The 23,607-nt window shown below is 42.6% G+C and overlaps 1 protein-coding gene across 2 annotated transcripts in view; it reads left to right on the top strand.

The window, feature by feature from the left end:
• iqub (IQ motif and ubiquitin domain containing) overlaps positions 1–13,751 on the top strand; it is a 37,030-nt gene extending 23,279 nt beyond the window's left edge. For both annotated transcript variants that reach the window (XM_012874953.3, XM_021322746.2), the window contains 8 exons: positions 6,978–7,133; positions 8,264–8,474; positions 8,573–8,748; positions 9,861–10,031; positions 10,118–10,294; positions 10,810–11,058; positions 13,249–13,434; positions 13,589–13,751. In XM_012874953.3, the coding sequence (XP_012730407.2) occupies positions 6,978–7,133; positions 8,264–8,474; positions 8,573–8,748; positions 9,861–10,031; positions 10,118–10,294; positions 10,810–11,058; positions 13,249–13,434; positions 13,589–13,690 (1,428 nt within the window). In that variant the 3' untranslated portion in view covers positions 13,691–13,751. The remainder of the gene's footprint in view (positions 1–6,977; positions 7,134–8,263; positions 8,475–8,572; positions 8,749–9,860; positions 10,032–10,117; positions 10,295–10,809; positions 11,059–13,248; positions 13,435–13,588) is intronic.
• Positions 13,752–23,607: the final 9,856 nt, after the last annotated feature.

Below are 23,607 nucleotides of genomic sequence, written 5' to 3'. Positions count from 1 at the left end.
GTCCGTCCGTCCGTTCTCTTCCGCTTATCCGGGGTCGGGTCGCGGGGGTAGCAGCTTCAGTAGGGAGGCCCAGACGTCCCTCTCCCCAGCCACTTGGGCCAGCTCCTCAGGAGGAATCCCAAGGCGTTCCCAGGCCATCCGGGAGACATAGTCCCTCCAGCGTGTCCTGGGTCTTCCCCTGGGCCTCCTCCCGGTGGGACATGCCCGGAACACCTCTCCAGGGAGGCGTCCAGGAGGCATCCTGACCAGATGCCCGAGCCACCTCAACTGGCTCCTCTCGACGTGGAGGAGCAGCGGCTCTACTCTGAGTCCTCCCCGGATGACTGAGCTCCTCACCCTATCTCTAAGGGAGAGCCCAGACACACTACGGAGAAAACTCATTTCAGCCGCTTGTATCCGGGATCTCGTTCTTTCGGTCACGACCCATAGCTCGTGACCATAGATGAGGGTAGGAACGTAGATCGACCGGTAAATCGAGAGCTTCGCCTTTTGGCTCAGCTCTCTCTTCACCACAACGGATCGGTACAGCGCCCGCTTCACAGCAGACGCTGCACCAATCCGCCTGTCGATCTCCCGCTCCATCCTCCCCTCATTCGTGAACAAGACCCCAAGATACTTGAACTCCTCCACTAGGGGCAGCACATCCTCCCCAACCCGGAGAAGGCACTCTACCCTTTTCCGGTTCAAGACCATGGTCTCGGATTTGGAGGCACTGATTTTCATCCCGGCCGCTTCGCACTCGGCTGCGAACCGCTCCAGTGAGAGCTGTAGATCACGCCCTGATGAAGCCAATAGGACCACGTCATCCGCGAATAGCAGAGACGCAATCCTAAGGCCACCAAAGCGGATCCCCTCAACACCTTGGCTGCGCCTAGAAATTCTGTCCATAAAAGTTATGAACAGAATCGGTGACAAAGGGCAGCCTTGGCGGAGTCCAACTCTCACCGGAAACGAGTCCGACTTACTGCCGGCAATGCGGACCAGACTCTGACACCGGTCGTACAGAGACCTGACAGCCCTTATTAAAGGGTCCGGTACTCCATACTCCCGGAGTACCCCCCACAGGATCCCCCGGGGGACACGGTCAAATGCCTTCTCCAGATCCACAAAACACATGTAGACTGGTTGAGCAAACTCCCATGCCCCCTCAAGAATCCTGCTGAGGGTATAGAGCTGGTCCAGTGTTCCACGGCCAGGACGAAAACCACACTGCTCTTCCTGAATCCGAGATTCGACTATCCGACGGACCCTCCTTTCCAGAACCCCTGAATAGACCTTACCAGGGAGGCTTAAGAGTGTGATTCCTCTGTAGTTGGAACACACCCTCCGGTCCCCCTTTTTAAATAGGGGGACCACCACCCCAGTCTGCCAATCCAGGGGAACTGCCCCCGATGTCCACGCAATGTTGCAGAGCCGCGTTAACCAACACAGCCCCACAACATCCAGAGCTTTAAGGTACTCAGGGCGAATCTCATCCACCCCCGGAGCCTTGCCGCCGAGGAGCTTTTTAACAACCTCGGCAACCTCAGCACCAGAGATGGGAGAACCCGACCCAGAGTCCTCAGGCTCTGCTTCCTCAATGGAAGACGTGTTGGTGGGATTAAGGAGGTCTTCGAAGTATTCCGCCCACCGACTCACGACGTCCCGTGTCGAGGTCAGCAGCACACCACCCCCACTATAAACAGTGTTGGTACTGCACTGCTTCCCCCTCCTGAGACGCCGGATGGTGGACCAGAATCGCTTCGAAGCCGTACGGAAGTCTTTCTCCATGGCCTCTCCAAACTCTTCCCACGCCCGAGTTTTTGCCTCGGCGACCAGCCGAGCCGCCTGCCGCTTCGACTGCCGGTACACATCAGCTGCTTCCGGAGTCCCACAGGCCAAAAAAGCCCGATAGGACTCCTTCTTCAGCTTGACGGCTTCCCTCACCGCTGGTGTCCACCAGCGGGTTCGAGGGTTGCCGCCACGACATGCACCGACAACCTTGCGGCCACAGCTCCGACTAGCCGCCTCAGCAATAGAGGCGTGGAACATGGTCCATTCAGACTCAATGTCCCCCGCCTCCCTCGGGACGTGTTTAAAGTTCTCCCGGAGGTGGGAGTTAAAGCTCCGCCTCACAGGGGACTCCGCCAGACGTTCCCAGCAAACCCTCACAGTGCGTTTGGGCCTGCCCGGTCGGACCGGCTTCCTCCCCCGCCATCGGAGCCAACTCACCACCAGGTAGTGGTCGGTGGAGAGCTCCGCCCCTCTCTTCACCCGAGTGTCCAAGACATGCGGCCGCAGGTCAGATGAAACGACAACAAAGTCGATCATTGAACTGCGACCTAGGGTGTCCTGGTGCCAAGAGCACATATGGACACCCTTATGCTTGAACATGGTGTTTGTGATGGACAATCCATGACGAGCACAGAAGTCCAACAACAAAACACCACTCGAGTTCAGATCAGGTGGGCCATTCCTCCCAACCACGCCCCTCCAGGTCCCACTGTCATTGCCCACGTGAGCGTTGAAGTCCCCCAGCAAAACGAGGGAGTCCCCAGGAGGGGCACTCTCCAGTACCCCTTCCAAGGACTCCAAAAAGGGTGGGTAATCTGAACTGCTGTTTGGCGCATAAGCGCAAACAACAGTCAGAGCCCGTCCCCCCACACGAATGCGGAGGGAGGCCACCCTCTCGTTCACCGGGGAAAACCCCAACGTGCAGGCACCGAGATGGGGGGCAACAAGTATGCCAACCCCAGCTCGGCGCCTCTCACCATGGGCAACTCCAGAGTGGAAGAATGTCCAGCCCCTCTCAAGGAGACTGGTTCCGGAGCCAGAGCGGTGCGTCGAGGTGAGTCCGACTATCTCTAGTCGGAACCTCTCAACCTCGCGCACAAGCTCAGGCTCCTTCCCCACCAGAGAGGTGACATTCCACGTCCCAAGAGCCAGCTTCTGCAGCCGAGGATCGGAACGCCAAGGTCCCCGCCCTCCACTGCTACCCGTTACACATTGCACCCGACCCCTTTGGCCCCTCCAACAGGTGGTGAGCCCATCGGAAGGGGGACCCATGTCGCCTCTTCGGGCTGAGCCCGGCCGGGCTCCATGGGCAAAAGCCCGGCCACCAGACGCTCGCCAACGTGCCCCACCTCCAGGCCTGGCTCCAGAGTGGGGCCCCGGTGACCCGCGTCCGGGCGAGGGAACACGAGGTCCAATAATTGTATTCATCATAAGGGGCATTTTGGGCTGCACTTTGTCTGGTCCCTCACCTAGGACCTGTCTGCCTTGGGTGACCCTACTAGGGGCTTAAAGCCCCTGACAGCATAGCTCCTAGGATCATTGGGACACTCAAACCCCTCCACCACGGTAAGGTGGCAGCCCAAGTTACTCCATTTTTTATAAGCACATTGCCATTATTGTCATTATTTTTTACAATTTACCACCTATAGTATATAAACCATTTTGCATCTGTTTCTGTTTTTTAGAGAAACAACTAATGGAGATGAGCATACCTAAAAATCTTCACACCTAATATTATAGTTTTGACCAGACAGCTCTTATCAAGTCTGTTAAGACAGATAAGGAACCCTGAACATCCTAGAATCATATCTGTGAGACTATCTGTAACATCGGGAGAGTTCTAACATAATTTTATGATGAGATAAGAAGTGTTTCAGTGTTTACCTACTTTCTCCTCAAGCTGACAATTCTGGAACCAGATGGATGGAGATTCTTTTTTTTAACTATAAAAAGAAAGTTGGAGACAGAAAATTTGTCAACTTTGTTACTTATACTATAGTATATTAGATCACATGACTTACTTTAAATCCAAGTTTGCATGGCAAGACATAAAGCATTTTCTCCTTTTATTCCAAAACAAAATGTTAAAAAGTTAGCTAAACAATTTGTGGGGTGGGTTGTAACATATATTATAAAAGTGTTACAGACTTGATCTAACATAAAACTAAGAATAACTGCTTAGATATATAAACTTTAAAAAATCCTACAACATCGATGAAACAGAGGTTAAATTAAAGAGTTTTCTAAAAGAATAGCATATGATGAGGTCTGAAAGAAGGGAAAGTCAGTTAGATCAGTAGCAAAAGATCATGGGATCTGCCACGTAAAACAGTTATAAATGAAATGCAAGGTTTCTAGGAAAGTTTGCACACACATTTTAGGAAAACTTTAAAACTCTAACCTTCCTGGAAGCAATTATTTCAAGTTACAAGATAACTGTAACTGTATAACCTTATCAATCTTGGAAATTAACATTTTATGTCACAACATGTTTAGGTGATGATTAGATCATTTCAGGATGTTCCAGCCTTTCTCTGTAATGTTATTTAGATAGCTTAGTGAAAGTTATTCCTGGAAGAGATATCCGGTCTCCGCAGGATTTCTCTTTGAGGTTCTAATGGCTACACCTACTACGGTTTTAGCCTTTCAGGCTCTGTCAAGTGCACTTCTCATTAGAAGGCTAAAACTCTGTCACGAGCTGATAACAAATTATTATTAAATCAACAAAAAAGGGGATCTACCCATTTGATGTTATGTGCTTTATGGCATGTGTTATTCTGTGGGTCTCTTGCGCTGTCTAAAGGCTCCCACATACTCGGACGTACTGTGCGCATACTGTGAGCTGCGCGGACTTTGCGCTGACTCTACTCGGCCTTTTACCTTTCATAGTCGAATATACCTTTTGCTTACATTTCTTGTGACAAATTCCCACATTTGCTGCCAGCAGGACGAAGCAAGGGAGGGATGGTGAAACATTTGATTAGCCAGTTTAGCACCTAGAGCCATTTCTTTTCCAGCACCCACCGCACATCTTTCAGTGCGAACAGAAAGGGACTGTGATGCCGGTCTTCCTTGTAACCGCCTGCTTGGAGCAGGTCGGTGTATCAATCTTGGTGTCACATATAAAACAGTTTGATGTGAAGACTTCTTGCTGCCGAGCTGTTTATATCCTATGCATACATGGTCGTAAAAACTGAGCTCTGCACATACACGTCTTTACGGAGTCTGCCTTGAGTATGCAGGGACTCCGTGCGGACGTCCACGGACTCATGTCCATGGAAGTATGTGGGGGCATTACATGTAAGTACACATCTAAATAACAACGAGAGTTATTTCAGTAAGAATGCCACACAGCCTATGTCTAATTAGACTAGCTTTAACTTTTAGCAAAATGCTACCCAATTTAAACTAACCATAATAAGTACCCCTGTTGACAGGGAATTACTTTGTGATTTGTTCTTTCTGAACTCATATTGGTATTATTGTCTGTTCAATCTGTTCCTGCTTTTCCTCCCTTTCTGCTCTGTCTGTTACTCGCCCTGTCTGTCAGACATCTGTCTTCATTGCTTTCACCTGTTTCCTATGATTATCTTCTGATTAACTCCACCTTGTCCTCATGCTTTCTCTTTCCCTCTTCTCCCCAGCTGTCTGGTTTTATGTTCTTGTTACTGGCTCCTACTCTTTCTCTATGCTAGTTAGCAGAGGTGGGTAGTAACTAGTTAAATTTTTTCAGTTACATTCACTCCTGTAACTTTTTAAGCAAAATGTACTTTTAGGAGTAGCATTACTGCAATGTACTTTTTATTTTTACTTAAGTAATATTTTTACTCAAGTATTGCTACTCTTACTTACTCTTCCTACTGCCAGTAACTTCATAAATAAAGAACAGTATTGTTTCAACCAAAAATGCACCAGAGAGACAAAAACCTAGAGTTTATGTTAAAGTGAGACTTCTTGTTTGTACACAAGCTTTGTTATTTTATTGTTATTTTCTATCTGGTGAGCTAACCCTAAGCATTGAAACGCGCTTTGCGGAAACACCCCTTCCATTATTCGACACGCTTCCAAGCTTCGGCTCATCTCCTCACATCCCTATCTTTCTGATATACGGCAGAATTCATGGTGGGTTCTGTGATGATGGGCTGGCCAGCAAACCATCCCTAAACCATAGCACTTCTGACACCATGCTTCTCTGTTGGTATGAGGTTCTTTACCTGGCCTGCTGTATTTGGTTTATGCTAAATATGTCCTCTGTTCTGCAGTTCTGAGGATTAAATGTTATACTTATCTGTCCAAAGAACATTATTCCAGATGTTCTGGCCTTTGTCCATGTTCTCTTTCTGTTTCAGCATGTTTTTTTTTTCTTAGAGAAGAAAATGTTCCTCCTTTTTCACATCATGTGACAGTAAACCTTTGCTTGAGCCTGTTTCTGATTGTAGAGGTATTCTATTTCACATCAACAGCAGATTTCTTTTAGCATCTAGCAGTCTGGTCTCAGGTTGAATTTGCTTGGACAACCTGCAGATCTGGGTGTTTGCAGTTATTCTGAATGTTCTCCTCTTGTCGACTTTTTTCTGCATGGTGGAACGGCTGATTTCTTATTATTTTGAGAGCTCTTTAAAACTCTTACCAGACCCATAAACTGCTAAAATGTTTTCTGAAGGCCTACGACAGATATTTGGATCTCACCCTGGTCTGAACAAAACAAACCTCCACTTGATGTGATACCCCTGTGTCAGATTTTAACCATTTTGTTTGATCAAATCTGGGGATTTCCTTATTTAGTCCTCACCAGAAACTGGATAAATTTCATTACATTTTCCAGAAAATTTTCAAAGGTCTTTTGTTTAGTCTTTGTTTATTTTTATTACTTGAATTATTCAGTGTTGTAAAATTGCTAAAGTACATATCCACACACACTGTTTAGGGTGCTTGGATTTTTAATGACTGTATTTGCAAAATCGACATTGTTTATAGTAAGGAATCCAGTCCTCAGAGCTACCACCCTTTTTAGATGTATTTCTTCTCCTACACGCCCAAATCAAACAAATGACTTGTTACCAGGCTTCTGCAGAGCTGAAAGACAGAACGCTGATGAGGGATGTTGAAGCAGGGATGCAGGACGGTAGCTCTGAGAACTGGAGTCGGCACGGTAACATTTTTCTTAACTAAAATTCATTAGTGCTTTGTTTCCTCCCAAACAGACAGTTGAGCTGAAGTCTAAGCTTCAGCAGTGCTCTGTCAACATGTCCACTCAGATGACTGGCATTGGTTGCTACACGTCCTGTATGAATGACAAGTTGGTAACTCCTGGGAAATACATTACTGCTGAAGAGTATCACAGCAAGAGGCTAAAAGCTGTGAGTAAAAACCGATGTCCTTGTTTGATGCACTCTTTTTTAAACTTCATCAATAATGTGGTATATTACAATAGCTGACATTGTAGGTTTCTAACGATCCATTTAGAACCCAAAATTTCCACACAATACTGGAATACTGCATTACTTTGATACCCCTGAAAGAGATCCACTGCTCATCTGTCAGCATGTCAGCATGACAACTATTTGTTTGCAGGTCTGGCCATTTTAGAAGAGCGGCAAAAAGCCATAAATGGTCCTGTTTAAAGTTTGCCACAAGTTATATTGGTGACAGCAAACATGTACTTATGAACATGTACAAGCAAAAAGTTATTTCTGGTGAAAAACTGCCCATGACCTTGAATACACAATTCCACCATGAAACATGGTGGGGCTGCTGGTTAGAGTTCATGGGAAGATGGATCGAGCTGAAAACTGGAAAATCCAAGGAGAAACTCTGTTGGAGGCTGCAAAAGAATTGGGTGGAGGTTCCCCTACCAGCAGGTTGATGACCCTAAGCATACAGTCAGAGCTGCAATGGAACAGTTTAGATCAAAAGCATATTCATATTTTAGAGGGCTCTAGTCAAAATCCCTAGCTAAATCCAACCACAACAAGACTTGAAAACTAGTGTTCAAAGACGCTCTCCATCCAATCTTACTGCGACTGAGCTGTTTATTAAAAATGAGCAAAACCACATTTTTTATTATTTTGTTGTGAAAAGTTGGCAGAAATGTGTCTCAAAAGAACTCAGTTGGAACTGCAGAAAAAAAGGAGCTTCTACAAAATGTAGAAGGTATGGTCAAAGTGGCAGATTCAAAGATCCCTGACCTCAACCTGGTAGACCACCTCTGGGATGAATTAGAACTGTGAGCCAGGCCTTTCCTTCCACAACAGTGTCTAACCTCAGAAATGATCTCCTGGAAGAATAATCAGACACCTCCATAAACACACTTTAAAACCTTATGGATAAGCTTGCCAGAAGAGTTGAAGCTGTATCTGCAAAGGGGGGTGGGGGTGGGGGGACCACCATATTAAAAATGGGATGTCATTAAGTTTCATTAATGTCTAAAGTGTAAGTGAGCCAAATACTTTCTAAAATGTGTGTATGTTGGATATTCTTTGTTACCCAGGTCATCTGCCTGCAGTCATATGCTCGCCGATGGCTAGCCCAGGAGGCAGTGGAGCAGCTGAGAAAAGAGCGAACCCGGCGTCTGGCCTGGTTTGAGATGCAAGACAGAAAGTGTAAAGAGGAAAAAGAGGAGCAGCTGAGACACCGGCGCAAACGCTGGCTAAACCCACAGAGCAGAGAGGATTTCAATTTATTGTACCACGCCCTAGAAAGTAAGCCCAAAAGCAATGGGTGGGGTTAAAGGAATCATGTCTGTCTGTAAATTGTCTTGATGTGTAAAGTCTCTTTTTTTTCCTTGTGTGTGTTTCAGAGTGGAGGATTGAAGAGGAGCAGCAGATTAACTCAACGCTGCGAGGGGCTGAAAGAAAGGCCGCTCTGTGCTCGCTGCTGGATCAGGAGACACAGCTCATTGCTGCCATTGGCCGTCATCACATCAACGTAGAAGCTAACAACTATGACAAAATCATTAGGAACTTCCTGAACAAGGTCAGAGGTCACATTTCTACTCATACTTTTACACTCATGTCATTAAAGTTGGAGAATAAAATTTGTCATGTTCATGAGCTGCAAGCTGATTAACTTTAGCAATTTTAGAACAATCAAGATCTATTTCAGCTTCACAATGCAGCTTATTGGAAGGAACAGGTCATGTGACCCTTTAGACAGATCAGTTTCATTGGTGAGCGCCACTAACCTCCTGGAGCCACAGGGAAATGAGAATGCTTTTTATTTTCCAATTGTTGGACATTAAAAGGCATTAAACTGTCATAAAGGACATAAGGTAGGTATGCAAGGATTTCATTTTGACTTCCTCGTTCTTCCTCAGTATGGATGGTGACATAGATGTTAAAGAAAGGGGAAAAAATTAGCAAAATCTAAGGAAATTTGTGTTTATTGAAGTATCAGCGTTGAAGACAGAGATGACTCCCTAACAGTCCAGATGTAGGATTGTCATTGGTGGTAGCATTTTATCTTGTTTCTCTGTATTAAGACTGTGTTCAGTGATGATGCCTGGCTTTACCAGTGCAGGAGCTGCCTCCACACCGTCACACTGACCCAACCACAAACTGTTTATCATTGGCAGAGAGAATTTTACAAGTTTTTCATGGGTACAACCTATAGACTTTGTTCTGCTGCCAAACCCACAGATGTATTTTCCTAACAAATGTGGCACTTTTTAAAGGAAAATCAACAGGCAGTGATATTGAATATTTTTATAGTTGTATTGCGTATCAATTTTATGTAATCTGTTAAGGGACCATAAATGCAAATTAGTTTATGCTATAATCTGGTGAATAGCATCAAATGGTGACGTTTATGTTTGAGCTGTATACTGTCCTCTTTAAATAACGTTATTATTATTATTAGATATTGCCAAGAAGCACTGTTACAACAAAGCAATATTCACCAAACTAATTTGTAATTTTTGTGCAAAGTTAAAATTTTACCACGTTAAGTTTCAGAAATGTAGAATAGGTAGACTGGCAATTAAAAAAGCAAGTGGAACCTTGGGACAATGAAAAGCTGCGGAGCAGGATTAAAGGTACTTATAGTTTGTCATTTGCAGAAATAGTAACAGAATTGTGTACCTGGTCCAGTGCGCTGCTCCTCATCAGTGGCGAACATCCAGTGGTCGTCTTCTTGAGATGGACACGGTGCATGACGTCAGAGCCAGGGAGCTGAAGGAGCTCTACAATGAAATCAGCGTGTACACTGTTGACAAGCAGCAGAGACTCAGCTACCTAAAGAAGCTTAAAAAAACAGTTGAGGTAATCTGTAGCAAGATCATTGAAGATGCCACTTCTGTTTTGGCTGCTGACACATTTTCTTTTTGTTTTTTTTCTTTATTGGACAGGAGCATGAGTGCCAGCTGGTGTGGGATATCATTGATCTGATTGACAGGGAGATGGACTTGATGAGTCGAGAAGTAAAGGAACATAATCTAGAGGGGCTAAGGAAGAGGATCTGTACCCTGTTCCTTCAGTACATCAAAACACCAGCGTTTAACCCCAAAGTTGTCAAATTGCTGAAGGTACGCACTATGTTTGAAATCCTACATTCATTTACTTTAGATCAAAGCATGATTCGTTCTGAGATTTATTTTTAGCCAACACCCTTATGTTGTTTTGCTTAGGGCCAGGTTGGTTTGGATCGCTTTTTTCCCTTCATGAATGAAATCCCCATTTGTAATTTGTATTTTCTCAGGCTGTCTTTGTCTGCAAATAAAATGAGTGAGATGATCTGAAAGATGTCTGACAGAAAAGCAAAACCAAGTTAAATCTGTAGGGGAAATATATATATCTTTAAATTTTGTGTTTTGTGATGTTGGGTATTGGTCATAGTAGCCATGTAGGAGGCGAAACGCATACACTACGCTTGATTTATGTAATAATGCTACAATATGCTGGATAAGTCTATTCTAAACACAAGAGCCAAATTAATAATCAGTGGAATTTAGGTAATAAAAAGATGTCAATGGACATGTTGGTTTTGATATTGTACAATATGTGAGACTGAGATCATGGTGTAACTGAAAGTCTGTTGCAGGTTCACAAGAAGCCGTCACAGCTAAAGCACAACATGTTCTTCTGCCACGGCTGTCAACGTTACCTTTGCTCTGCCAACTTTGACTCAAGCGCCAATGGCTGCCGGAGTCGTTGGTGCCGATACTGTACCAGACTGGACAACATAGCAAGATCTCGTGATGAAGACTCGCTGTACAAAAGCATCCTGAGGAGGTTGAGAACCGAAGAGCACAGACTAAAAACAGAAGCTACCATCCCCTTCCTGCTACAGGTAAACACTGCTTCCACGCTCTGCATTTCGGGAATTCCCTCCTCTATGTGAGGGTTGTTAAACTTACTACATCAAGATTTCTTCAAGAGAAGACAAGGCAGTTCATGTTTAGAGATGTCTTTTGTCAAATTATTTGCATGAAAATATAAATTTATCAGTAGACATTGTACAGTATATAGAAAGCAACATAGACATTACTGGCATTCTGTCCAGGGGTGATGCTAAAAAACTAGTCCATGCATTTGTTACTTCAAGGCTGGACTATTGTAATTCTTTACTATCAGGAAGTCCACAAAATGCAGTTCAAAGCCTTTAGCTGTTCCAAAATGCTGCAGCAAGAGTTCTAATTAAAATTGATAAGATGGATCCTATTTCTCCCATTTTTTTTAGCTTCCCTTCATTGGCTTCCTGTTAAGTGAAGTGTAGAATTTAAAATTCTCCTTCTCACAAAAAAATCCCGAAAAGGATCTGGAATTTACCGGGACACATTAAATAGAGAAGCCAGGGACCGGTATGTTGATAAAATCAGCAATATTAATAATTTGGATCCATATGAAGTTGCAAACAATGAGTGGAGCACCGACGACGACTTGCTGCCACCGTTTTGCATATCGGACGTCTTCGGCTACCTTGTTTGTGGTGTGAACGCCTATACTTCTGAACAGTTCCGAAGCTACAAGTCCTTGGACTCTCATGTGCAGTTCACAAATGGATGGGTTCAGGAGCTGCAGATCATAAACCATTAAATTTGACAAACTGGAGGTTGTTAACGTTCTTTTTCATGTTTGCTTTGATTGACACGATGCCAACTGTAAGATTGCTCCACTCACGCGGAACTGTGCGCCAGGCGGCTCTAACCCTCAACAAAGACGTTGTAATCACAGTGATAGTGAAGCTCATAGCGTTAAATGAGCCATTTTAACTTATCTAGAAATATTAAAGGAAAAAAAATAAACTAAAAAACTAGGGGAAAAATTCCAAACGAGTTCTGAATCATGTTAATGAGGTTATCATAAGGTGACCACAGACAAATCGATGTTAAAGCCCAAGTTGAAATAGCAAACTTATATGTAATATAATTTAAAATGCTTACTAACCATGACAAGAATGTACAGTGAAATTCTGTATTAGGAATAAAAATTTAACTTTACATATTGAATGCTTTGCGCTCATTCGCCATTTCAACTTTTAACTTTATTTTCTCTCAGTTTTTTTCTTTTCATAGGAGGTACACCTGGTCTACCGTTAAAAGTATTTTTGTGACAAATTAAGAATTTGAAATCGATACATTTGTACACTCACTTCCTTGCTGCTCCTTACTCCTCCTGGTGGTGGAGTGTCTTTCTATGCTGCACACAACCCACAGGCTTGTTAAAAGATTCTTAGACAAGGACCTTTTTGCCATAAAACTAAAACCCCAGGAATCTGAAATTCCGCATGTAAATTTGTATTGAAATGTGTGCTGGACTTTCAAAAGTCCCAGGCTTTTCAAAAGACTGGGACTTTTCACATGTAATGAAAAAAGAACTGAAAAGCATGATATATCCCATTTAACAGCCAAATTAGTCAGTCTTGTAAATGAGGGACATGTAAATCAGCAGGGGAGGGGCAGCACTGTGTTGCTCCACAGCCAAAAGAGGGTCTAGTCACTCTGACCCTTTCACCAGGTCACTCATTTAATAGGCCATAAGCTGCATATAATGATGGTCCATTTCAGTGGTTCTGAGACGTGTCTGAATGTGTGAATAGTTACAGAACCACCAGTCACTCCTCTCTCAAAGGATTAAATCAAGTGTTCATAACTGAAGAATCCTCTTCGATAAATAAGAGAAGTCCTGTTGTTGTTTAAACACAGTTTTTAATGTGCTGAATAACACAATCTACACTGACATGGTGATCATAAAACATCTTTTGAAAGACTACATTTCCAGAGCCCCTTTTATTAGATAAACTAAATCTGACCTAAACTCAAAGACAATACCAGCAGAGTGGCTGGAGCTGGCAAACCTTGACTAACATTACAGTATGTTCATTGTTTCACAGCATTGTGAGATTTGTAGTGTCAGTTGTGAATGTTATGCTTCCCACATTTAGTTGGACATTCGTCATCTGTAAACATCTCTTTCTCCTTTAGTTTGATGCATTATCAGTTTGAAATGTGCCTATACGCTAACCTTTGCATCTGTTCAGGTGGAAGATATTCGCTACCTGATAGAAAAGGTTTGGGCTTCCTGCTCAGCTCTCAATGGCAGCAGAGACCTCTACAACATGGTATTTACTCGCTGGGAGCGTCAGAAGGACTGGAGCCCCTGGAACTGCATACTGTTGTCCAAAGAGGAGACCTCAGCTCACACACAAGTCGAAGACATCCATGAGGTCTGTTCATGTGACTGATTGTGACTGAAGTTTAAGATGGAGTTAAGATGGAACACTGTTTTTTGCTTAACATATTTTCTCAGGGTTTTAGAGCCAGGTCACTTCATGACCTCATCCAGATGTTCCACTGAATCTTTCTAATCTCTGTTTCCAGGCATATGAAACCACATTTATCCAATGGGTTGAACAGAAACACTCGATGGCACGACAACACTTCAGCAAGAACCCAATTATGGCCAAGCACCTGAGCTTCTAGTCAGCTGCTGCCTTAGACAACCAGTTTGTCATCTAGTCTGTTAACATGCTCACTAATAAAAGCCTCAGAAAATTGACTAACTGTGTGCACTTTTATTATACTATGCTCACTGTTTCTTTCAGGGGGTTTTATTGGGTTGAGTTTTAAATATACAAAAAGTTCATGATTTTTATTTTATCTCTGACACAAATGTATTACTGACACTAGCATGAATGGTTAAGGTACATACCACGAACTGCAGCAAAGGTAAGAGTTACGTTGTTTTTTTTTTATGAACACTGAGGCAACAGTAGTAATTTACATGCAACAGTTCTTTCAGTGCCAGCTGAGAGTTTAGCTACAGTCATACTTTTTATACCATACTACATTGTGGATGGTGACAATCGCACATACATATGAAGTGTATCATATGACTCCATAGTGAATCTTTTGTTTTAGTAACATGTTGTCAAATCACATTTGCAGGACAGAATTTAGTTTCCAAAAGTCTAACAAGTGGTCACCCCATTTCAAAATGGAAAGCAGTAAAGCAGAAATAATTTAATACATGTTTTTTTTTTTGTTATTTTCTCATGTTAAAAAGAATTTATCAATTTGGAAATCAGTATAGTATTGTTTAAACGCCTATACTCATATTCACAGCACCCTTCGGAATCAACACCCGTGGTAAATCTTAGAGTGGGTTTCCAGAGAACTCTTAGATTTTAGCATCTGTTTGGGATATATAAGTATGCTAACACATCCATCCATTATCTATATATCTATATGTTTAACCACGCAGGGTGGGAGCTGGTGCTTATCTCCAGCAGTCAGTGGGCAAGAGGCAGGGTACACTCTGATCATCTCACCAGTCTATCAAAGGGCAATACAGAGACCAGCCAACCATGCACACCTAAGGGCAATATGTGTCAGGGTTTAGTTTTGACTTGGCTTTGGATGCTGTGGATGCTGTGGATTCTCTGCCGTGCTGGGAATCCTGCTGCTGTGCCCTGGCTCTCTCTCTGCTGTGCTGTGGATCCTGCTCTGGTCTCCAAGAACTCTGGTCCGGGCCATCAGCTCCTGCTCTCATCTGCTGCCCTGTTTCTGTGCAGTTCTGCCTCTCTGGTTTCATCATCCACCATCCCATCTACCTTTCTATAAAAACTCTCAATTTTAGTCCAGTGTGTGTGGTTCTGGGTTCATCGAAGACAAATCTTGACAATATGGAGATACCAGTGACATGTCTTCTCAGAGGAAACTGGACTACCCACAGGTCATCCATGCTTACACAGGGAGAAGATTTGAACCCAGGCCTTGCTGCAAGGCAATAGCGCTACCTACTGTGCTAATTATGTTCATTTATCCAAAATATATACCGGTAATCTTTCTTATCAATCTCAAATCTGTCAAACAATTTGAATCTCTTTCTCACGGAAATGTATATTTGTGTTCAGGATCATTATGTTATTTCCATTGGCATTGATTGTTTATCAATCAATGACCAATGTTTATTGATTATTGTCTGTACAACATTTTGTCGCAGCTATGGTTGTTTTAAAGTGCTTTATAAATATAGTAGTAGTAGTAGTAGTAGTAGTGGAACTAGTCACTTCCAGAATCAGTAATTATCCCACAGAAACACACTGTTCCAAATCACACTTTTTCCACAACCCTTTGGTCACCAGCAATTATTATCAGTAATGTTTATACAATGCTATAAAAAAAGTATTCGCCCCCATATAAATGACTTATGTAAGGTGGACATTCAAACTTTAATACGCTCCTTATCAAAAGCATAAGACTGGTTAAAATATGTCAAGAATTTGCATTTTGCACGGATAGTTCTAAGTAGAGCTTCAAAATGCCAAATGAAGAAATGGGAGCAAGAGACAAAAAACTTGACCAGGCAATTTGTTGAAAACATCTCTTTAGCTGAAATAGGCCGTTCATTACCATGATCCTACTGTTCTCCAATAAAATAGTAGTAGTAGTAATGGAACTAGTCACTTCCAGAACCACTAATTATCCCTTTAACATGAACAAACACATGAGACTAACTAGCAACTATTTAAAGATATATTTTAAAGAGAATTAACTTTTAGTCTTATAAGCTGATTAAAAGTATAAACCTATCAAAATTCAGTTAACCTATCTCTCTCTCTCTGACAATTCAACATAAATCATTCTCCGCACAATTTGAAGTTTAAAAACATGCCAAAATGTTAAAGAAAAGGATTAAAGAAGAAAATAATGAAGACTTTGAGATCTGTCATTTTATATGAGGTTCCAATGTCTTATATAAACTGATGTGACATACCTTACGTTTAGCGTGGGTCTTATTGTGTAACTTCTCTATGAACCTGACTGGGTCACTGGATGTGTGGTTCTTAATGCAGTTCAGTGGAAAGGGAACTCTTGGTACAGCAAAGTTGAACCCCGCCTCACGGTTCCCTGTCCAGGGAGGCACCATCTCTTTTCATCTGGGACAGATGTTGAATGTTCTAGATGTCGTCTTTTTTTTTTTTTTTTGTAGATATGTTTATTGATTTTTTTGTTTATTTAACAACAACAACAAAAAAAAAACACAAACCAAAAGCTCAGCAGTGCAGTCCAGAGATGAAAGGAAATACAAGATGGGGGGCATACATACTTCCATCATTGTATAGTACACATCTAAACATTCATGAATGCTCGAGACAGGATGGTAGACACGTGTCCTTCAGCATAGTCCAGGAAGGGCTTCCATATGCGTCTAAAAATGTCAGTCTTAGAGTGGACGAGGCATGTTAGAAAGTCTAGAGGGATATATTCCAAAACGAGCTTCTTCCACCCAAAAATTGTAGGAGATTTATTAGAAATCCATTGTAATAAAATATTCTTTCGGGCACAGAAAATTAGAACATTGTACAACTTACTCTTATTTTGGTTTTGGATATGTTTATTTGGTAGACCAAGGAGAAGAGACATTGGATCGAGATCAATGTTAGTTTTGAAAATGTTCCTAATCTCAACCAGAATAGATTTCCAGTATATCTGGATCTTGGGACATGACCAAAGACAGTGTGTAAGGCTGCCTTCATCTATTTTGCATTTTGGGCACAATGAAGAGGACCCCGGTTTAAATTTAGACACCCTGTTTGGGGCCAAGTGAGCTCTATGTATTAATTTAAGTTGCAATGCCCAGGAGCGATTACAAATAGTAATTTTTTTGGCAGAATTCCAAATACTGCTCCACATTTCATCAGTGATCTCAATATTCAGCTCTTCTCCCCAGGCCTGGGCCAGAGTTGGTATGTGACATTTATAGCATTTTAATGTTTTGTAGCACATGCTGAGTGACACTTCACGAGTTCCGAAGAACAATTTTTCGATGCCCACAATCTCAGTGTCCCTGATTAGAGTTGTTTCTTTTTTAATAAAGTCTCTCAGCTGGAAGAAACGGAAGAGGTTATTTTTCCCTACTCCAAAGGCTTCCATAACTTGATCAAAAGACATGAGGATCCCCTCCTTAAAAAGACAGCCCAGAGAGGAAACACCCTTAGCCACCCATTCCCCAAAACCTGCATCTAACATACCCGGAAGAAAGTCAGGGTTCTGGACAAAGGGTGTAAATGGGGATGTCTTCCCAGTTCTTCCCTCGATGTGTTGAACCGCCCTCCAGGCCTTGACTGTATTCACAGTGATTGGATTGTAACAGTATTTGTTTATTGTTTTTATATTTTTCAAAAAAAGCAGGCTTTTAAGAGGACAATCACATAACGAGGCTTCTATATCCAGCCACACTGTGGATGAGTTTCCAGATACCCACTCTCGGGCATATAAAATAAGAGAACTCAATTGGTATTTTCTGAGGTCTGGAAGATCTAAGCCGCCCATGTTTCTTGGTAGCTGTAGTGTTGACATTTTTATGAATGCCCTTCTTTTGGCCCAGATAAAGGAACCAAACCAACTCTTTAATTTTTGGATCCATCTCTGAGTAAACAGAATAGGAATCATCCTAATTGGGTACAACAAGCGAGGGAGAATGTTCATCTTAAGAAGCGAGATTCTGCCCAACCAAGATATGGGAAGATAATTCCAGCGTTCAAGGTCTAGCTTAATTTTTTCAAATAATGGGACAAAGTTTGTTTTGAACATCTGATCGAAAAGAGGTGTGACGAATATGCCGAGATATTTAAATCCTGCCGGGGACCACTTAAAGGGGGAATTAGGGATATAGAGTTGTTTACCCAAGGGCATGGCCTCGGATTTGGAGAAGTTTATTTTGTATCCCGAGAATGACCCGAACTGATTAATGACTGCAATGACTCTTTCGACTGAAGTGGTAGGTCTAGAGAGAAACAACAGAACATCATCGGCATATAAAGATATTTTATGGGTCCCCCGATCAGTGCTGATACCGAATACAGTGGGGTCACTACGGATTGCTTCAGCCAGCGGTTCGATTGCAAGAGTAAATAAAAGAGGTGAAAGGGGGCAGCCCTGCCTGTTTCCCCTTCCCACCTCAAAATTTCTAGACCTAACCCCATTTGTAATAACTGCAGCTAAGGGACGACTGTAGAGGACTTTAATCCAGCTGATAAAGTTGGGGCCCAGTCCAAATTGATGCAGAGTATGAAAGAGATATGACCATTCCACGCGGTCAAACGCTTTCTCTGCGTCTAAGGACACTACAAGACCATCCACTGCCCGCCGATGACACAGCTGAATCACATTCAAAAGACGTCTGAGGTTATTGCTGGAATTACGACCCTTGATAAAACCCGTTTGATCTATCCCTATCAAAAGGGGTAGAATGTTTTCCAAGCGTATTGCTAGAATTTTGGACAGTATTTTCGAATCTACATTAAGTAATGAAATCGGTCTGTAAGAGCCACAGTTTTCTGGAGGTTTTGATTTCTTAAGAATTAAGGATATATTTGCTTCCCGGAGGGAAGGGGGAAGGACACCGTTACCAAATGAGTCATTCAGCATGGATAGATAGGGCTTTATCAGCAGGTCCATAAATGTTTTGTAGAATTCCGAAGTGAGGCCATCCGGGCCCGGTGCCTTCCCTCCCTGTAGGGATCTGATGGCTCTTTCCACCTCCGCCTCCGATATTTCTGCATTTAGATCTTTTTTTCTGTCCTCTGGCAAATTGGACAGCTTAATTTTTGAGAAAAATGTTTCCATTAAAGATTGAGAATTGTCACATTGTTCAGATTGGTACAAATTTTTGTAAAATTCACAGAAAGCTGCGTTTATTTTCTCTGGGTCTGTAGAACATAAACCCCTCTGGTCAGAAATTGAAGCAATTGTTTGGGAAGTCTTCCGTGTTTTCGCAAGATAGGAAAGGTATCTTCCTGGTTTATCCCCGTATTCAAACAATTTTTGTTAAGCAAATTTGAATTTGTCTGTAGCGTTCTGCGTCAGTAATGTATTCAGTGAGCACCGGATAGCATTGAGTTCCCCCAACTTAGACCGCGAAGGTTTTTTTATATATTCTTCTTCCGCGAGTCTAAGCTTTCTTTCTAAAATGTTTTGTTGTTCTGCAATTCTTCGTTTTTTGCTACATGTATATGATATTATTAATCCTCTACTAAATGCCTTAGCTGTGTCCCAGAGCAAGGAGGGGCTGCTAGCGGAAGGAGAATTGACAGCGAGGAATTGTTTGAATTCTGTTCTAAAATACTCCACAAATTTTTCATCTTTTAAAATTAAAGGATTTATTCTCCAATGATTTGATTGAACCCTAGCATTTTTAAAGGTATAATTTAGATACACTGCAGCATGGTCAGATATAACAATGTGCCCTATTTCGCAGGAAGCAACTTGTCTTAAAATAGTTTTAGGGAGAAAAAAATAATCAATACGTGTGTGGCATTTGTGGGGGTTGGAGTAGAAAGTATATTCCTTTCCAGCAGGGTGGAGTTTTCTCCATACATCAACAAACCCCGCCTCCTCAAAAAGATCAAAAATCTGTTTTGATTTCCCTGAAATGGGAAGGGGGCTAATGGGGAGCCTATCAATCAGTGAATTCTTAAGACAATTAAAATCACCTCCCACAATAACATTTTCAAGAGAGAGCCCTGCAAGTTTTGCCATTATTCCCGTTAAGAAGTTAATAGGGTGGCCCGGTGGAAAATAAACATTCAATATGGCAAATTCTTCCCCATTTATCATTGCTCTGATAAGTACGTACCTCCCACTTGTGTCTTTAATACATTCTATGACTTTAAAGGGCACTGATTTTTTAATAAGAATTGCAACTCCTCTACTTCGGCTCGTAAAGGAGGAGAAAAAAACATGTTCAAAACCGCATTGTTGCAATTTTAAATGTTCGGAGTCATTTAAATGTGTCTCCTGCAGCAGCGCTATATCTACGTTTTCCTTCTTAAGGGCTAAAAGGACCTTCTTTCTTTTAATTGGTGAGTGACTTCCCTTAATGTTCCATGTACATATTCTTAGCATTTATAATCCAGAGTCATAATGCAATGCCACCCAAATAATGATTACATACAAGGACTGCAATCTGCTGAGCTGAACAGGAACCAACCAAAACCAACAAATTAGAACCAAAATAAAACAGAAAAATGAGCATTCCGGGCGCGCTTTCCCCCTAAACCTGCAGGGGGCCATCCCTTCCTTAACCAAGTACGTGTGTTTCATCTCCCTGGTGAAAACACATATAAGTACACAAACCCAACAGAGAAAGTCCATCACATATCAATCGTTGCCGCGCACCACTAAACATCTCAAGAAAATACAACTGAGCAGATCAGATTGAAATGAGTCATAATCACAATTACTCACATCACTTATCCGTATGCGTGAAGAGGGGAACAAAAAGAATCGTAACATACGGTACTTAGAAATCAGAGCTCCGACACCGTCCGGTCCAGAGCGTTTGCCTCCATGATCTTCCGCTGGCGTTATTTCAGCCTAAGCTGTCCACAAACTCCATTGCTTTTTCCGGCAAGACAAAAATCTTTGCTTCCCCATCGCGTACGATCGTCAATCTGGCCGGGTAAAGAAGGGAGTACTGGATGCCTGCCTCCCGCAACCGTCGCTTTACCGCATCAAATCCTTTCCGCCTGCGCATGGTGTCTGCCGAGAAATCCTGGAAGAACATGATCTTAGAGTTCTGATACATCAGGGGCTGGTCTCCGCTCCCCGCACGCCGCGCGGCTTCGAGAACCTGCTGTTGATCTCGGTGGTTATGAAATCTGATCAGCACCGGTCTTGGTCTCTGTGTAGGTCCGGGCTGTGGAGCCAGTGTGCGGTGCGCCCTCTCGAGCTTGATCCGGCCGTTCTTGGTTTCGATTTGTAGAAATTCGGGCAGCCATTTTTCAAAAAATTTTAGGGCTCCAGGGCCAGCTTCTATGCCCTCTTTTAAACCAAGCACCCGAATGTTCTTTCTCCTGCCTCTGTTTTCAATATCATCAATTCGTTGTGCCATAGTGAGGGCCTCTTTCTCCAACTTTTTTATGCGGGCCGTAGCCTGATCCAGGGCGTCCTCCTGAGCTGCAATCCTGTCCTCCGCATCTGTAGTGCGTCGGGCCAGCTCCTTTATCTCCGTGGCCTGGCTCTTAAGCATTTCAGTCAAAGTGTCTACTTTCTGGGAAATAACTAATGAAATGTTCCCAGTGATTTCCTCAATAACTTGGCGGAGAGCAGGATCGAGTGTGGTGGCCCCACCAGCCGCTGGCAGCTTAGCAGCTAGCTCCGTGTTAGCCATGTTACCTGTATCAGCCAGTTGAGACTCTACTTCGCAGGTTTTGTTAGTTTTCTTTAGGATTTTGGGCGGCATTGTGCTGGAGTGAGTCGGAAGAGCGTTTATCAGCGTTGTATTACCACGTTTAGTTGGATAGTCGTAGTAAGAGGGTGGTATTCTGCTCAGATATAGAATATATGGTGCGCAGCTCAACGAAGTCGACCGCTTGCTACGCCGCCATCTTCCGGCCCTCCTAGATGTCGTCTTTACTGCAGGAGAACAAAGGCAAAACAAACCAAAGCTTGCTGGAGTTTTAAAGTTGAATCTGGCAAACGTCACACTAAAGAGAAACAATTTTTACTCACCCAAATTGTAAATCAACATAACATGCTTGCGTTTGATTCCATTTGGACTTCTACTCGGTTCTATGTCTCATTATTGAGAACTCGGCTCAGAGAAGCTAAGTTACATTATCAGGTGCCGATCAATCGCACAAGAGGAATTTCAGATCTCACAAGATAGCTGCTCCCAAACAACCTAGAAGAATATTTTTGTTGTTGGAAACAACAGCATAAGTCAAGGTGATCCAACATGGAAACCCATTGCAACCCAATCTCATTGCATCCAGTCACTGAATATGCAGCAATCCCTCCTCCTGAATGACTAGGTAGAAACATTGGAAGGTGGATTGCATTAAGCTGTTAACATTGCATACTCATACCAAGCATGCATGTAGTGACTGGAGAGGAAACCTCCATCAGAACCAGGCTCAGTGTGAACAGCCATCTGCGTCGACTGACTGGTGGGTTTCAAAGGCCGAGAATACACACGAAAAGAACACAGAAGTACTGACCCAGGAGTACTTAAAATGTTGATGGGAGCCCTAGATCCATTGGTGGCTTCATCTAGGAGATAAACACAGCAGCATTTGCTCTTTCACTTACTTTACCCAGGAGGCTTAAACAAAGGAAGAGAGAGACAAATGTGTGACTTATAGAAACAAAACATGAAGTTATAGCTCAACCGATGGCCCTTCCAGAACAGAGTTGCAGGTGAAGAGAAACACCAGGCCAAGTCTCACTTCAATGAACAGAAAAACAAGAGAGAACACAAAGGTTAACACTTTAAAGGTTAACAACTCCAGTCAGGATAGACAATGGCTGGATATGTGCTAAAGGTTATAACTGTTCATAAATATTTTTTTCATTTCAAACACTGAGTTCTGAACTAGCAGAAAAGATTGTTCACTTTAAGAAATACGTGGCCGATTGTGGCTTGATGGGCTGAGTAGTTGTTTGCAATATTTTTCCATATAACATATAAATGATTCTTGGATCAATGTGTGCGTCTGTGTCTCTGCTCTGTCTTCTCTAACCCCCAGTTGGTCGAGGCAGATGACCGTTCAGTCTGGTACTGCTGGAGGTTTTTCTTCCTGTTAACGGGGAGTTTTCCTCTCCACTGCCACTTCATCCATGTTCAGTATGAGGGATTGCTGCAAAGCCATTGACAATGCAGACAACCGTCCACTGTGGCTCTACGCTCTTTCATGAGGAGTGAATGCTGCTTGTCAAGAATTGACGCAATATGCTGGGTTTTCCTAGATAGGAAACTTTTTAACCAATCTGGATGATTTGATTAAATTTGACTTTGTAAAGTGTCTTGAGATGACATGTGTTGTGAATTGGTGCTATATAAATAAAATTTAATTGAACTGATCAAAGGTTTAAGACCATTTTGATTGTGCCGGAGTTAGATAATCTGAGTAAATACAAAAGGGCGTAATAGGACTTTTGGTTTGGTAGATGTAATGGTGGTGTGAGTTACATGCCATGAGAGCACTGTTAAAATTCTTGTTAAATCTGAATAATGAAACTGAGACTTAGACTTAGACAGACTTTGTTGTCATTCAACTACACATTCACAACGTACATTTGAGCTGAATTGTATTGCAAAACTCCAAGTAATGACAGAAGACAAAAGAGAAAGATTAGAAATGTGTATTTGAAATATGAAAAGATTAAAAGTATAAAATATAACAGAAACTAATAAAAAATAATGAGTTATTTGTCATATGTGCAGAAACATTATATGTAAGACAATATAAAAGGTGCAAGTATTTGGAGCAGCTTGATGTATTGCAACAATGATGGTGCAAAGAGTACAGTTAGTCAGTGCAATAGAGTTAATGAGAATGGGTGTATGATTTAGCTGATTTTCTCTAAAGTCAACAACAATCACTTTTAAA

Source organism: Fundulus heteroclitus, chromosome 2 (genome assembly GCF_011125445.2).
Source record: "Fundulus heteroclitus isolate FHET01 chromosome 2, MU-UCD_Fhet_4.1, whole genome shotgun sequence".
NCBI classification, from domain to species: domain Eukaryota; kingdom Metazoa; phylum Chordata; class Actinopteri; order Cyprinodontiformes; family Fundulidae; genus Fundulus; species Fundulus heteroclitus.
The sequence above is the reverse complement of the archived record's forward strand: the minus strand, read 5'-3'. Positions and strand labels throughout refer to the sequence as shown.